A 16,050-nucleotide genomic window follows, 5' to 3' on the forward strand; every position below is an offset into this window, starting at 1 on the left:
AAGATGCTGTTGAAGGCATGGAAGATTGCCCATCCCATCATGAGGGAGTGACAACAGAGCAAGTCTGCAGCACAGGGCAGTCCTGTCTTTGGAGGACTCTCACCTTCTCCCTTTGCTTTGTCTTTCAGAAATGTAGCTGGCAGCTGCTGCCTGTGAAGGACTCGCAGCCATCTGACCCTGCCCAGCGCCTCCGACTGCTACCATGATCATCTGCATGCTGCTGTTGGCCTCCCTGCCTGAGCCATCTGGAGCTGAAGTCAACCCTGGTAGGGAGCTGCTGGGCTGGGAGAGGACTTTGATCTCCTACCTTACATGTACTTGTTCTCAGCTTCTCTTTGCCTCATGGTGAATGCTTGTGAACGTAACAAACTCACGAGTAAATCACTGATGTGGTTCCTGAAGGGCCTCCTCTGGACTGAGATGGGCAATCTTCCTTGACAGCTCTGCTGGAGTGGGTCCCCTCTCCTGACAGTCCTGGGAAGGCTCAGGCATGTGGACATACTCTTTTCTCTACCCACCCAGAGGGTCTGTGCTCTCAGCAGACCTGTGTTGAGCTCAGGTTATTGCTTCGTCACTTTGCCTGTGTGGCCTGCAGAGCAACCCTGGTTCTAGACTGGCTCAGAGATTCTCTCCTCACCATGGAAAGCAAATTACCAGTTAGCAAAACATAAGCCATACCAGTAAGCAAAACTCCTCAGCCAGCAAGAGGAGCTCTGGAGGAAGAAATACAGAAGGAAAGGTAGAAGACCATAACTGGCACAAAACTAGGGTGGAGACAGGATAATAGGAACACGTTCTTGACTATGAGGGTGGTGGAACACTGGAACAGGTTGCCCAGGGAGGTTTTTGAGGCCCCATCCCTGGAGATACTCGAGGTGAGGCTCAGCAAGGCTCTGGCAACCTGATCTGGCTGAGGATGCCCCTGCTGACTGCAGGGAACCTTGGACTGGATGACCTTTGGAGGTTCCTTCCAACCAGACCATTCTGAGATTCCATGATGTATGGTCCTATGAGTCCCTGTGCAGGGCATGACCTCTTAGCCTGCAGCATCTGGCAAGTTATAATTCTGATGGAGGTAAGTAAGGTAGTGGTCTGCAGTCCCCATGTGAGGTGGTTTGAACTGCAGAGTGTAGAGACTAATCCTTTCCCAGCTTGGCTGAAGGCATGGAGAGGCAGCAGTGCTACCTTGAGGGCCTTCCTTTGCTCTGCTGGGGCTGGCTCTGTTTGTTTGGAGCCCTTTGATTGTGTCTGGCTCTGACCCTGCCCTGGCCTGTGGCTCCCTGCAGAGGTTTGAGGTTGTGCTGCTAACAGCTAGAAGTGAAATGAGGCCCAGGGGGGAGCTCAGCAGGCACTCCTGGGCTGCCTGTTTCACAGCCATTAGCTGTAGTGTTCAACCCCCATATTGTCCAGCTTGGAACTGAGGTTGCCCTCTGGTTCTGATGGGTAAAACCTAGTGGAAGAATGGGAAGATGGCAGCTAGAGGGTCAGTCACACAGATTCCCCTTGGTGGTGGCAAGCATAGAAGTTAGTGCACCCAAAGGTGCAGGAATAACCCCCTCCACCAGCTCCTGGGAGGTGGAGTGGGCTCACTGTGGTCCCAGCCTCCTGCCATAACCTTTTCCACCAAGAAATAAGCAGGTAGCTTTGCTCACACTTCTCACCTCTGCCTGAGACTTGTGACATCCTCAAGCAGCTTCCTCAGCTGCCTCTCTGCCCCATGGGGCCATGCCCTGTTATTCCCAGGCAGACTCCAGCTTACCCTGCTGGTGCTCCTTGAAGGTGACACTGCCTCCACTGATTACTCTGATCTGCTCCAGGAGTGGTTTGAAGCACCTCCTGCACAAGGTGAGGCTGCTCTGTGGATGATATCAGACCTATGCTGGAAGGTTCCTGTGCAATCCTTGTGCCTAGCATCAGTTGTTTGACCTTACTGACAGAGGGGAGCTGTGACATCTTCCGAGCCTCAGTGTATCCAATCTGCATGCTGGGGGTGTGTGTCCCTGAGTGCTTAGTGAAAGGTCAGGGATATCTGAGTCCTGGTGGCACTTAAACAGCCCCCAAGGCTGGTTTTGCTCAAGTGGATGTGCTTTGGTGAGAGCCTCATGCTGCTTGTTCTGCTGAGAGCCATAGCCGCCTGTTGAGTGCATCCCTCCATGCCAGGGACACACCAGCTTCCTTCTGCCAGCCCTGGGGCTGTGAAAGAATGAGTTTTGTTAAGGATTGCAGGAAGTCCTGGTCCTCCAGGGTCCTTCCCACCCAGCTAGCTCTCCATCTGGCATTGCTGTAGGGTGTGCACTTGACCTTTAAATGAGGTGTGACCAGACAGGGCTCCCACGGCAGAAACTCAAACCCACTTTATGCTCTCAGATGATGATCTCACCCTTTTGGAAAATCAGCTGTGGGTACAGTTCAGCAACACAGAAACTTTCCATCAGGAGATAGATTCTCCTGGTCTGTGATGGGACAGGTAGGAGTGAAGACAGTCAAGGCTAGATTGGTTTGCTGGACTTACTGTTCAGTATCAGAGCAGGGTTAAAGCTCTTGGTTGGCTTTCGGCAGCCAAAGTCCCCATGCTTGATCCCAGCCAGACACCAGCTGCTTCCCACTGAATTCTTCTGGAAACCTCAGATGTATGAATGAATGTTCTGGGTGAGTGTAGAGGTCCATCCAGCTTGGTGTCCTGACTCCAGCAGCCTCCCATCCCTACTGGTTCTGGAGAGTGCACAGGTGGGCAAGCACACAGCAGTGCCTGACCCTGGGTGTGCTCTGGGCTTGCTGCAGTCTGCTGCTGGGGAGCTTCCTTGGGTGTTGGCCTGAGGGAGCTGTCAGTTTGTTGTGAGTTTTGAACCCATGTGAACCTTTGGCATTCAGTGCTGAACAGGTTGCAGAGATTGTCTTGGAACTCTGCCCCCTGATCTGGGGCTGCCTGCTTCTGCTGCTTTGGCAGACAGTCAGTAGTTGGTTAGGGTATAAAAGGTCTTTGCCAGAGTCTTCAGCAATCTCTTCTGAGGTTGCTGATCTTTCCTTCTGCATCATCTGTGTGGCTTCTCTGCCTTTTGATGGGAGAAGGCATGACTAGGAGCTCTGCTCCATATGTGGCTGGTGTCTGACCAGGAGTACAGAGATGGAATAGTGTTTTCTGGCTTGTTTTGTATTCTCATAATTTGCTTTTCTCTATATTCAGTAATTTGGTGCCATCAGCAAACACTGGCAGCTCATCACTCACCTTCTTCACAGGATTGTTTAGGAACACACAGAACATCAAATCACAGAATGGTTTGGGTTGGAAGGGACCTTAATGCTCATCCAGTCCAACCCCTCTGCAGCCACCAGGGACATCTGCAACTAGAACAGGCTGCTCAGAACCCCAAACAACCTCAGCTGGAATGGTTCCAGGGCATCTACCACCTCTCTGGGCAACCTGGAGCAGGGTCTCACCACAATCAGCATAAAACATTTCTCCCTTCTCTCCAGTCTGAATCTCCCTCTTTTAGTTTCCAACCATCACCCCTTGTCCTGTCACAACAGGCCCTGCTCAAAAGTCTGTCCCTGGCTTTCTGATCCCTAGACAACCCCTCTCCAGCCTTCCTGTAGTATCCCTTCAGGTACTGGAAGGCTGCTCTAAGGTCTCCCTGGAGCCTTCTCCTCTCCAGGTTGCACACCCCCAGCTCCCTCAGCCTGAACTCATAGCAGAGCTGCTCCAGCCCTTGGATCATCTTTGTGGCCTCCTCTGGACTCACTCCAACACTTCTATGTTCTTTGTCCACACAGTCCTTGAACACCTCCAGGTTGGTACAAGGGTAGCAGTCTGCAGAGAGATGCAAACCCCTTAGGCAGTGTCCTGGTGAGGGCAAGGCAGGCAGCAGGGCTGGGCTGGCAGCGGAGCAGGGAGGATGCCACCCGACACCGATGCCACTCTGGAGTGACTGCAGCATGTGCTGGCCCCTGCTTGTGGCCCTGCAGGCAGGGCAGCAGCTGGGACTCTTGTGGTGAGGCCTCTGAGAGATCAGAAGATCAAGACCAAAATTCTGTAGGAAAGTCCATCTTTATTTATTTTCCTGGGACTTGCTGTGGCTGTGTGTTTGTCTTTTAATTGTTTCATCATTTAATCCCAGCTAACTTTCCTTTTAATCTGCTGTTGATGTCAGGCTGACAAAAATATCTTGCTTGCCTGTTTTGAATCCTGAGCCTTAATGAAGACATGGAAGATTTTGAGCTTCCTGAAACATCTCTAATATTCCAAGACATGCTTAAAAGATTTGTGTCAGGGGAGAGAGCTTGGCCAGCTTGGATTTGTAAAGTACATCTGCAGTGTCTTTGTGTGTTGAGCTGTACTGAGCTTGTAGAGCTCTGTGCTTTGAGCCACTTGGGTCTGTACTCCTTGGAGGCACCAAGTTTGAGGCTTCTCATGGATGGAGAGAAATCCTTGCTCTGCTTGGGGATGGAGACAGGGAACAGACCAGAATGGGGCAGTGTGGTCAGGGGCATGTGATTAGGTATAAGCTCTAACCTGCAGTGACACAACACATCAGATCCTTCCATAAGCTGGACACAGAACCATGGAGTTGTTTTGGTGTGGAAGAGACCTTTCAGATCAAGTCCAACTGTTGGCCCAGCACTGCCAGGTCACCACCAAACTATGGCCCTCAGCACCTCATCTACATGGATATGAAACCCCTCCAAGGATGGTTACTCCACCTCTGCCCTGATCTGTTCCAGGGCTTGAGAGCCCTTTTGTGGAAGGAATTGTTCCTCATGTCCAACCTAAACCTCCCCTGATACAACTTAGGCTGTTCACTTGTTCCGTGGGAGAAGCAACCAACCCCCACCTCCCTCCAACCTCCTTTGAGACAGTTGGAGAGAGCTTCAGCCTCCTTTTCTCCAGGCTGAACACCCCCAGTTCCCTCAGCTGCTCCTCTCCAGCTCTGTTCTCCAGACCCTTCCTCAGCTTTGTTGCCCTTCTCTGGACCTGCTCCAGCCCCTCAATGTCCTTCTAGGAGTGAGGGGCCCAAAACTGAACCCAGGATTCAAGGTGTGGCCTCACCAGTGCTTAGTGCAGGAGCACCACTACTGCCCTGCTCCTGCTGGCCACACCATTGCTGATCCAAGCCTGATGCAGTCACTTGTGCAGAAGCTGTTGAACTTCTCAGTTGTTACTGGACTGGTGAAAATAGTAATTGTTCCTATTGGGATGCAAGTTAAGCATCCAGCTCATTCCAGAAGAGGAATGAAAATCTTTAACACATGCTTCCTTTTTGTCTCACATTGTTATTGATAAAGAATTGTTGGTTGTAAAATAGGCCCCTGGGACCAGTAACACTTATATGGGTTTGGATTTCATAGATTCATTCATAGAATGGTTTGGGTTGGAAGGGACCTCTAAGATGATCCAGTCCCAACCCCCTGCCATGGGCAGGGACACCTTCCACCAGCCCAGGTTGCTCAAGGCCTCATCCAACCTGGCCTTGAACACCTCCAGGGAGGAACATCCACAACCTCCCTGGGCAACCTGTTCCAGTGTCTCCCCACCCTCACTCCAGGAATTTTTTTCCCAATCTGCAGTCTCAATCTTCCCTTTCCCAGCTCAAAGCCCTTGCCCCTTGTCCTATCACTCCAAGCCCTTGTTAAAAGTCCCTCCCCAGCTCTCCTGAAGCCCCTTCAGGTACTGGAAGGCTGCTCTAAGATCTCCCTGGATCCTTCTCCAGGCTGAACAGCCCCAACTCTCTCAGCCTGTCCCCATGGGGAGGGCCCTTGGATCATCTTTGTGACCTCCTCTGGATCCCCTCCAGCAGTTCCAGGTCCTCCTTGTGCTGGGGTCCCCAAAACTGGAGGCAGTGCTACAGATGGGATCTCACCAGTATGGAGGGGCAGAATCCCCTCCCTCGTCCTGCTGTTCTTGAAATGTTTCTTTGTGAAGTTTTTGCCTTTCCAGGACACTGAGCGATGCCAACTGGGAATGGTTTTTGTTAGTTCTTCTCTCAGTTTATGGTCGTTGTGCAGCATTTCATCCTTTTGACTTGCATTCTCTCTTTATCATTACCATCTTTATTTTCTAGCCATGATAGCCTTTTAATTAAACTAGTCTGGTGCTTCAGAAGGGATTGGTGCTGATCTTCCTGTCCTGCTCTCTTCCCCTTTGCAGCTATATGCCGTTACCCTCTGGGTATGCACGAAGGGACGATACGAGATGAGGACATCACTGCCTCCAGCCAGTGGTACGACTCCACAGGGCCCCAGTATGCAAGGTAGGTTCACCTCTGCTGACAAGTGTGATCCTTTTTCACAGAATATTAATTAATCACAGGAAGGGGCCTCCAAAGCTCATCCAGTCCAACTCCCCTGCCAGAGCAGGGTCACCCAGAGCAGGTCACCCAGGAACACATCCGGGTGGGTTTGGAATATCTCCAGAGAGGGAGACTCCACAACCCCCCTGGGCAGCCTGTTCCAGGGTTCCGTCACCCTCACAGGGAAAACATTTTCCTTCTGTTTCCATGGAACTTCGTCTGCCTCAGCTCCCACCACTGCCCCTTGTGCTGGCATTGGGCATCACCCAGCAGAGCCTGGCTCCAGCCTCTGGGCACTCCCCCTGCACATCTTTATCACCAGCAATGAGGTCACCTCTCAGGCTCTCCCTCTCCAAACTAAAGAGCACTCAGCTCCTTCAGGCTCTCCTCATGAGGATGTTCCACTCCCTTCACCATTTTTGTGGCTTTGTGCTGGACTCTTTCAAGTAGTTCCTTGTCCCTCCTAAACTGAGGGGACTAGAACTGGACACAATATTCCAGGTGCAGGCTCACCAGGGCAGAGTAGAGGGGGAGGGGAACATCTCTCAACCTACTAACCACAGCCCTTCTAATCCACCCCAGAATGGCATTTGTCTTCTTGGACTTCTAAATGTTCAATATGTGGTTGAGGAAGAAGTTCCCTCACCCATAAAGAAATTTCTTTGCTTGTTCACTGCTTCCATTGTCACAGAATCACAAGGAATGCCAGGTTGGAAGGGACTCCAAGGATCACAGAAGGGTTTGTGTGTCAGTGTGAGGTGAAATTCCCCCCACACCAACAATAACCAGGCTAGCTCATTATTTTGCTTTCTTACACCCAATAGTGACTTATTTACACTCTTTTGTTTTCTCTGCTTGAACTCTGAGAAGAAAAATTAAAAAGACAGTTCCAAACCATCACGGTTTGGGTTGGTTTGGGTTGGAAGGAACCTCCGGAGGTCATCTAGTCCAACCCTTTCTGCAGTCAGCAGGGACATCCTCAACTAGATCAGGTTGCCCAGAGCCTTGTTGAGCCTCACCTTGAATATCTCCAGGGATGGAGCCTCAGCTGTCTCCCTGGGCAACCTGTGGCAGTATTGCACCACTCTCCTGGTAAAGAACTTGTTCCTTATGTCCAATCTAAGTCTGCTCTTCTCTAATTTCAGACCATTGCCCCTTGTCCTATTACTCCACTGATTTGTAAACAGCCTCTCTCCATCCTTCATGTAGGCCCCCTGCAGGTACTGGAAGGAATATAGAATATAGGAATACATAGAACACAGAATCATGGAATGGTTTGGGTGAGAAGAGGCTCCTTTCAAGGTCATCTGAGCTTCCAACCCCACCTGGGCACTGTGCTCCTGGGCAAGCTGCTGTGGGTGCCCTGCTCTAGCAGGGGCTTGGACTGGATGATCTCGAGGTCCCTCCCAACCCCTGCCATGCTGGGAGTCTGTGATACAAAAGGGTTGAGAAAGCACAAAAGAGCAGTGAAATGGTGGTAGCCAGTGGCTGCCCCTGCCCCTTGTCAGGTGTTGATGGTGTCTAAAAGGAGAGGTCTGAAGAGCTGTGCAGTAAGTGGTGGTGTGTGGTGAGGGGCAGGTGCCCATGTGTCTGAGAGCACAATGGCATCAGGCTAAAAGGGCAACAAACCAGCAACTCCCATGAGCAAAGCCAAGAGCCCACAGCTCAGGAACGTGGGAAAGGAAACAGGAATGGTTTGGTTGGAAGGCCCCTTAAAGACCATCCAGTCCAACCCCCCTGCAGTCAGCAGGGACATCTGCAACTGGAGCAAGTTGCTCAGAGCCCCAACCAAGCTCACCTGGAATGGTTCCAGGGATAACTCATCTCCCACCACTCTGGGCAACCAGGGCCAGGATCTCACCACCCTCAGTGTGAAAGGCTTTTTTCCTTCTCACCACTCTGAATCTCCCTCTTTTAGTTGTAAACCATCACTCTTTGTCCTGTCACAACAGGCCTGCTCAAAAGTCTGTCCCCAGCTTTCTGATCAGCCCTTTAAGTGCTGCAAGGCCACCAGAAGGTCTCCCTGGAGCCTTCTCTTCTCCAGGCTGAACAACCCCAAATCTTTCACCTTCAAAACTGTCAGCACCTTGTGGCTTGCCCAGCTGAGCCTGTAGAAGCCCAGGTGAGGCAGAGCTCCCTTCAGTGCTTCCATGTGCTGATGGCTTCAGCACTCTGCTCACCATGAGGTCTTCAGGGGTAAAAGCCTTCATCTTTGCAGCCAGACTCTGCTCAGTGGTGCCCAGGGACAGGACAAGGGGCAGTGGGCACAAACTGGAACCCAGGAGGTTGCATCTGAACAGGAGGAGAAAATCTTTTGGTGTGAGTGTTCTGGAGGCCTGGAGCAGGCTGCCCAGAGAGTTTGTGGAGTCTCCTTCTCTGGAGAGCTTCCCCCTGGCCATTGTGATCCTGGGCAAGCTGCTGTGGGTGCTCTGCTTTAACAGTGGGGGTTGGACTGGATGATCTCCAGAGGTGCCTCCCAAATCCACCATGCTGGCATTCTGTGTTTTTAAGGTCTCTTCTCTTTGTGCTAGAGCTGTAGGAGGTGGTCAAGGAGAGGCTCAGGCCTTACCAGGTGAGGTTTAGGAGTGAGTGTTCATGTTACCAGTCAGGTGCTATAAAGCATGCAGCTACCTGCTGCTTGTTGTTTTGGATCAACATGAAACTGAAGAGAAGGAAACAAATTACTTCTGACAGTTAATGGAAGACATCTGAAACTGAGGGAGTTGTTCTGAACAGGCAAAATTGGCTGCAGGACTCAACAGAGCATCACTCTGAAGGGGAAAGGTATTTGGTAGCACCTCTCAGGTCCCACTTAGTGATTTGGTTTGCTGCTCCCAGTTCTCAAAGTTCCAAGGTGCTTCCTTGGGTAGATGTAGGGAGATTGAATCTGGAGATGAGGAAGGAAGGGGGAACACTGGAACAGGTTGCCCAGGAAGGTTGTGGCTGCCCCCACCGGGGAGGTGTTCAAGGCCAGGTTGGATGAGGCCTTGAGCAACCTGGGCTGGTGGGAGGTGTCCCTGCCCATGGCAGGGGGGTTGGGACTGGATGAGCTTTAAGGTCCTTTCCAACCCAACCCATTCTCTGATTCCTCAGGTTCTGGAAAGGTTGGACCCTTGGGACTGACATTGTGTTTTTAACGTGTGTGGTTTTCCCCTCAGGTTACAGAGGGAAGAGGGGGATGGAGCCTGGTGCCCAGCTGGCTTCTTGCAACCAGAAGATGTCCAATACCTTCAAATTGACCTGCACAAGCTCTTCTTCATCACCCTGATCGGGACTCAGGGGCGGCACGCCCGTGCCACGGGCAAGGAGTTTGCCCGCGCCTACCGCATCGACTACAGCCGGAACGGGGAGCGCTGGATCTCCTGGAAGGATCGGCAGGGGGAGAAGGTGAGCCTGGTGGGGAATGAGTTGGGGAGCATGCATAAGGCAAGTCATAGGATCACAGAATGGCTTTGGTTGGAAAAGGCTTTTAAGATCATCCAGTCCAATGGTTCTCTCACTCTGCCAAGGCTGTGGCTGAACCATGGCCCTCAGCACCACATCTGGAGAGCAGCCAGGCAGAGAGGGACCTGGGGGTGCTGGTAGCTGAACATGAGCCAGCAGTGTGCCCAGGGGGCCAGGGGAGCCAATGGCATCCTGGCCTGGATCAGGAATAGTGTGGCCAGCAGGACAAGGGAGGTTATTCTTCCCCTGTACTCAACACTGGTCAGACCACACCTTGAGTACTGTGTCCAGGTCTGGGCTCCTCAGTTTAAGAGAGATGTTGAGAGACTGGAACTTGTCCAGAGAAGGGCAACAAAGCTGGGGAGGGGTCTGGAGCACAGCCCTGTGAGGAGAGGCTGAGGGAGCTGGGGGTGTTCAGCCTGGAGAAGAGGAGGCTCAGGGGAGACCTCATTGCTCTCTACAACTACCTGAAGGGAGGTTGTAGCCAGGTGGGGGTTGGGCTCTGCTCCCAGGCACCCAGCAGCAGAACAAGAGGACACAGTCTCAAGCTGTGCCAGGGGAGGTCTAGGCTGGGTGTTAGGAGGAAGTTCTTCACAGAGAGAGAGAGATTTGCCATTGGGATGTGCTGCCCAGGGAGGTGGTAGAGTCACCATCCCTGGAGATGTTCAAGAGCAGCCTGGATGAGGCACTTAGTGCCATGGTCTGGTTGATTGGATAGGGCTGGGGGATAGGTGGGACTGGAGGATCTTTGAGGTCTCTTTCAACCTGGCTGATTCTATGATTCATCTCTGCCTCTTTGAAACACCTCCGGGGATGGGGATTCAACCACCTCTCTGGGCAGCCTTTGCTAGGTTTTGAGAACCCTTTCAGTGAAGAAGTTTCTTTTAATGTCCAACCTGAACCTCCTCTGGTGCAACTTGAAGCCATTTCCTCTTGTCCTGTCACTTGTTCCTTGGGAGACATACATATGGACTCCACATTGCAGAGAGCTGCAGTTACTGGAGCAGTTGATAGATGCTTCAGTGTGGCTGTGTGAGCCCACCTTGGACTGTCTCTGCCCAAAGGGGTCACACAAATTGTTTCAGCCACGGAAAGCCCCAAACCCCTTCACTGTGCTGCTGAGTTTCAGACCTGTAGCACATGCTGCTCCTCACAAGGGAAGTCATCTCCAGCTTTCATTTACTCAGTAAAGACAAAGAGTCAATTTGGTGTCCCTTTGCCTCTGACACCAGTGAGGGGTGGTCCTCTCTGTTTGCACTACTGTTGTGTGGTGCAGTGCTGTTCATTCCTGGTCTCTCATCCTCTAGCATTTGCTACCTCTAGCTTGCCAGCAGCACCATTTCATCCTTGATGAGCACTGGCATCAGTACTGGCTGGGACTGGAAGCTGGTGCTGAGCTGATTCCACACACAGCTGATTGTCTTTTGGGGTTTCTGGCCCTGAGAAACTCGGTGCTCAGCAGCAGCAGCAGCAACCCCACCTTGTGGAGGTGCTGCTCAAAGTGCATCTTCTCTGCTTCTCTCAGATGTCTCTCCAGCACAGGCAACAGTGTCAGCTCTTCTGCTGTGGAGCCGGTACAAAGGCACCTTTTCCTGAGGGGAATGGCTGAAAGCTTTCTTCCTGTTATCCAGCATTGTGTCCATCTAGGACTTTTTGGCTTGACCCATCTACCATCTGCCACCTCAGTTTTCCTAACAAATCAGAGAGTTACTTAGGTTGGAAGAGACCTTTAAGATCAGTGAGTCCAAACATTAACCCAGCACTGCCAAGTCCACCTCCAAACCATGTCCCTCAGCACCACATCTACACAGCTTTGAAATCCCTCCAGGAATGGGGACTCCATCACTGCCCTGGGCAGCCTTGACAACACTTTTTGGGGAAGAAATTGTTCCTCATGTCCAACCTAAACCTCCCCTGGTACAACTTCAACTCCAGAGCATCTGTCCAACATCTGTGATGGTGATGTGGGATGTTCTGCCGTATGCTGTCTCCTCTTGGGTGTTGTCTCCTGTCAGCAAGGTCTTGTGGAGCCAGCCTAGGTGGCTTCCAGGTTTCCTGTCTTAGGCCATCTGACAGCTGAAAAGGTTAATTGGTGTCACTTGGTTCCTGAAGAGAAGGAATGCTTGTGTCCCCCTGCTTCACTGGAAGAAGTCATGAGTGTGTCTCCTAGGAAGAGATGTTAGGAGGCTGCAGATTAAAAGCCTCTTGAAGATCTGAAGAGGATGAAGAAGAGAGTTTACTTGTTTGGCTTCCTTCTGTTTTCTTTGGTCAGCTCCTTGGACTGTGGACCTTTAGTAGAGCTGTCCAACTTGGTGCAGGAAACTGTTTCACAGCTAGCCTGGTGCAGTCCAGTCGTCCACCATACGTGGCCTGTGGTTCTCCAGGGAGATGCAGCCTTCTGAGTGGTTTCTTTTTCTGCTGCAGTGAGATCTTCCACTTCCCAATGGTCTCTCCAGCCACACTTTCTGGAGACCTTTAGAGTGAGGGTGGTGAGACAGATTGTTCAGGGAGGTGTTCAAGGCCAGGTTGGATGAGCCCTTGAGGAACCTGGGCTGGTGGGAAGTGTGCCTGCCCATGGCAGGGGGTTTGGAACTAGGTGATCTTAAGGTCCCTTCCATAAAGAGGAAGCCACCTTCCTCTTTCCCTGTTGGCCTCCCTCATTGACTGCACCCTCAGCTGATGACACCAAGCTGTGTGGTGCAGCAGACAGGCTGGAGGGAAGGGATCCATCCAGAGGGACCTGGGCAGGCTGAGAGCTGGGCATAAGCCAACCTCAGGAGGTTCAACAAGACCAAGTGCAAGGTCCTGCAGCTGGGTCCAGGCAATCCCAAGCACAGCTCCAGGCTGGGCAGTGACTGGCTGGAGAGCAGCCCTGAGGAGAGGGACTTGGGGGTGCTGGGGGATGAGAAGCTCAGCAGGAGCCAGCAGTGAGCACTTGCAGCCCAGAGAGCCAAGCAGAGCCCGGGCTGCAGCAGGAGAAGTGTGGCCAGCAGGGCAGGGAGGGGATTCTCCCCCTCTGCTCCACTCTGCTGAGACCACTCCTGGAGTACTGCATCCAGTTCTGGAGCCTCTGTTACAAGAGGGATCTGGAGGTGCTGGAAGGTGTCCAGAGAAGGGCCATGAGGATGAGCAGAGGGCTGGAGCTGCTCTGTTATGAGGAGAGACTGAGAGAGTTGGGACTGTTCAGTCTGGAGAAAAAAGGCTCCCAGGTGACCTTCTTGTGGCCTTCCAGTATCTGAAGGGAGCTACAAAAAAGCTGGGGAGGGACTTTTTGAGGTTTCGGGGAGTGATAGGACTGGGGGGAATGGAACAAAGCTGGAAGTGGGGAGATTCAGATTGGATGTTAGGAAGAAGTTTTTCCCCATGAGGGTGGTGAGAGACTGGCACAGGTTGCCCAGGGAGCTGGTGGAAGCCTCATCCCTGGAGGTGTTTGCAGCCAGGCTGGATGAGGCTCTGGCCAGCCTGCTGTAGTGTGAGGTGTCCCTGCCCATGGCAGGGGGGTTGGAACTGGCTGATCCTTGTGGTGCCTTCCAACCCTGACTGATTCTGTGATTCTAATTGAAATCTCCATGGCTTGTTGAGTAACCTCAGCCTCTGATTCTTCCTTCCCACCAAGAGCACCTTTGAACAAGAGCTCTCACACTTTGAATTCAGACATTGGGTGTCAAAAGTGTTCTTAATTTATTTCCTTAAGTCCGAATCCTTACCAAAAAGTCTCTTAGGTTCTTTGTGTCCACTGCTGGGGGATTGACAGCCTCAGCTGTTTCCACACTCTGACTGTCAAAATAAATAGAGGACTGTTCCCAGAACCCTGGTGAAATGAGGGGAAGGGGAGGGTGAAAGTCCCTGTCCTATCAGACTGAACCTCAGCAGGGAGGGATGACTGTGGCAATGCTGAACACTTCAAGATTCTTACGGTGCAGCTGCTTGCACCTTCACCCCCCAAACAATGCAGCATCTCTGGAATTTTGTTGACTTACAGAGAAAAAACATCAGAACCCTCCACCAGGTCACCTGTGATGAGGGCAAGTGCTCCTAGAATGTTCTTAGAATGTCCATGGAGACTCCCTTCAAGTAGGAGGTTGTGTCCTGGTGGCTGCAACTCTCTGCAGGTCTATGCTCATCTCCTACCTGTCTTTCTCCTCTACTTCAGAGCATTGTCTTGTAGAGGTCTGCAGTGGACAGGATGTGAAATGGCATCATCCTTAGTGATAGGATGAGGGGAAATGGACTGAAGCTGGAAGAGAGGAGACTGAGACTGGAGACTATGAAGAAATCCTTGAGAGTGAGGGTAGTGAGACACCGGAACACGTTGCCCAGGGAGGCTGTGGCTGCCCCCTCCCTGGAGGTGTTCAAGGCCAGGCTGGAAGAGGCCTTGAGCAACCTGGGCTGGTGGGAGATGGCAGGGATTTGGAACTGGATGATCTTCCAGGTCTCTTCCAACCCAACCCATTCTGTGATTCACCCTGTAAGCCAGATACTGGGTAGGAGGAGTGGAGCAGCAGCAGCTAGCCCTCTGCAGACGCTGCATGGGGAAGTTCCCATCAAGGGCCAGGCTCCAAGCACGCTGCAGTAGCAGTGAGCAGCACAGCAGGGAGCAGTGGCTGCTAAGGATGTCTCCTGTCCAGGTGATCCAGGGCAACATCGACACGTACGACGTGGTGCTGAAGGACCTGCGGCCGCCCATCATCGCCCGCTTCGTGCGGGTGATCCCCGTGACACAGATGCTGATGACTGTCTGCATGAGGGTGGAGCTCTATGGCTGTGTCTGGTATGGTAAGTAGCCATTCCCATCCTGGCACTGCAGAGCAGACCTTGCACAAAACTGGGACCCCCAAGCCTGGGACCTCGCACAAGACAGGGACCGCCCTGCGGAGAGGGAATCCCAGCCCCACGGAACTGGCTTCTGTCGATCCCCAGCATAAATGAAAGGATCCATATGGATAGAGGTGATGGAAGGCTGCTGCTGCTGCTGTGTTTCTGAGGTGTATGGCCTTCTTTTGTAGATGGTTTGGCATCCTATAGCATTCCTGAAGGAGGGACAATAGCGGCTCCTGGCTTCCCCATCGTTTATCTGAATGACTCGACCTATGATGGCTACCAGGAGCGCAGGTGGGAGACGTCGTCCTCTTCTCTCTCGGTCTCTTCTTTCCTACTTAACCCTTGCACTAGCATCTTGTATCCCAAACACTTCTTTGAGACCTCCAGAGCTGCCAGGCTAGCCTGCTAGCTCTCCAAAGCATCATGGCTCTGTTATTCCAGGCTCCTTGACATGTTGTTCGCTGCTCTTTGGGAGGAGGGCATGGGCAGAGGACACTTCAGATTCGTTTCCCCAGCTGGCCAAGGCTGGCAGGAAAGAAAGAATAGTTTTTGTTAGAAGTTGTTGTTGCATCTCTTTAAGGAGAGTGTGTCTTGTACAGCTAGGTGCTGTCTTTGAGAGCTTCCATCTTTACATGATGTGATGACAGAGTCTTGATGTCTGATTGCTTTAAAGCTCTCTTTGCTCTTGGTCCCTACTTGTGACCATATTCATTGTGCTGATTTCTTTGTTGGATGAGTTAAAGCCTTAAGTTGGCTCTGATACTGCAGACCATATGGTGCTTCTGTTCTTCTGTTGCCCCAGACTTGAGTGGGAGAGCTGGCTGGACCTTCTGTCTGCACAATCCCAGTGTTCCTGCAGCAGATGAAGGTCCATCCTTCCTTCATGTAGTGGCAGGATGAGTGGTAAAGGCTTCAAACTGGAAGCAGCTGGATTTAGATGAGATGTTGCACCATGAGGGTGGTGAGGCACTTGGAACAGGCTGCCCAGAGAAGCTATGGAGACTCCAAGCTTTGAAGTGTTCAAAGCTTGATTGGCTGGAGAAGAAATTCTTTAGACTGAGGGTGAGGTGGAACTGGAACAGGTTGCCCAGGGAGGTCATGGATGCCTCCTCCCTGGAGAGGTGTTCAAAGCCAGGTAGGAAGAGGTCTTCAGTAACCTGGTATAGTGGGAGGTGTCCCTGCCCATGGCAGGGGGCTTGGAACTGGATGATCTGTAAGGTCCCTTCCAACCCAAACCGGTCTAAGATTTTTGATTCATTGTCTTTGTTGCTTCTGCAGTTTGATATCTGAAATGCATTTTCTGGTAGACTGCACCTTACACTGTTGCAGGAGGTCTCCAGAGCAAACTGGGCATCTAGGAGAGTGAGCAGCACCAGAGCTCCAGGCCTGCATTTGACACCTGTGAGCTTTTGGACAGATCTGAGATGTTGTTTTTGAAAGCAGAGCTCTGATGGATTTGAAACAACTTGGAAAAGTGCATCAGTGCCTGTGAGAAGCTCCA

At 52.0% G+C, this 16,050-nt stretch overlaps 1 protein-coding gene across 1 annotated transcript in view; it reads left to right on the forward strand.

Annotated features, from left to right (window-relative positions):
• Positions 1 to 202: 202 nt before the first annotated feature.
• LOC128976204 (discoidin domain-containing receptor 2-like) overlaps positions 203 to 16,050 on the forward strand; it is a 40,287-nt gene continuing 24,439 nt past the window's right edge. The window contains exons 1-5 of the mRNA XM_054393352.1: positions 203 to 266; positions 6,143 to 6,245; positions 9,443 to 9,671; positions 14,357 to 14,504; positions 14,735 to 14,840. Coding sequence (XP_054249327.1) covers positions 203 to 266; positions 6,143 to 6,245; positions 9,443 to 9,671; positions 14,357 to 14,504; positions 14,735 to 14,840 — 650 coding nt within the window. The remainder of the gene's footprint in view (positions 267 to 6,142; positions 6,246 to 9,442; positions 9,672 to 14,356; positions 14,505 to 14,734; positions 14,841 to 16,050) is intronic.

Source organism: Indicator indicator, chromosome 28, assembly GCF_027791375.1.
Source record: "Indicator indicator isolate 239-I01 chromosome 28, UM_Iind_1.1, whole genome shotgun sequence".
In the NCBI taxonomy this organism is placed as follows: Eukaryota; Metazoa; Chordata; class Aves; order Piciformes; family Indicatoridae; genus Indicator; species Indicator indicator.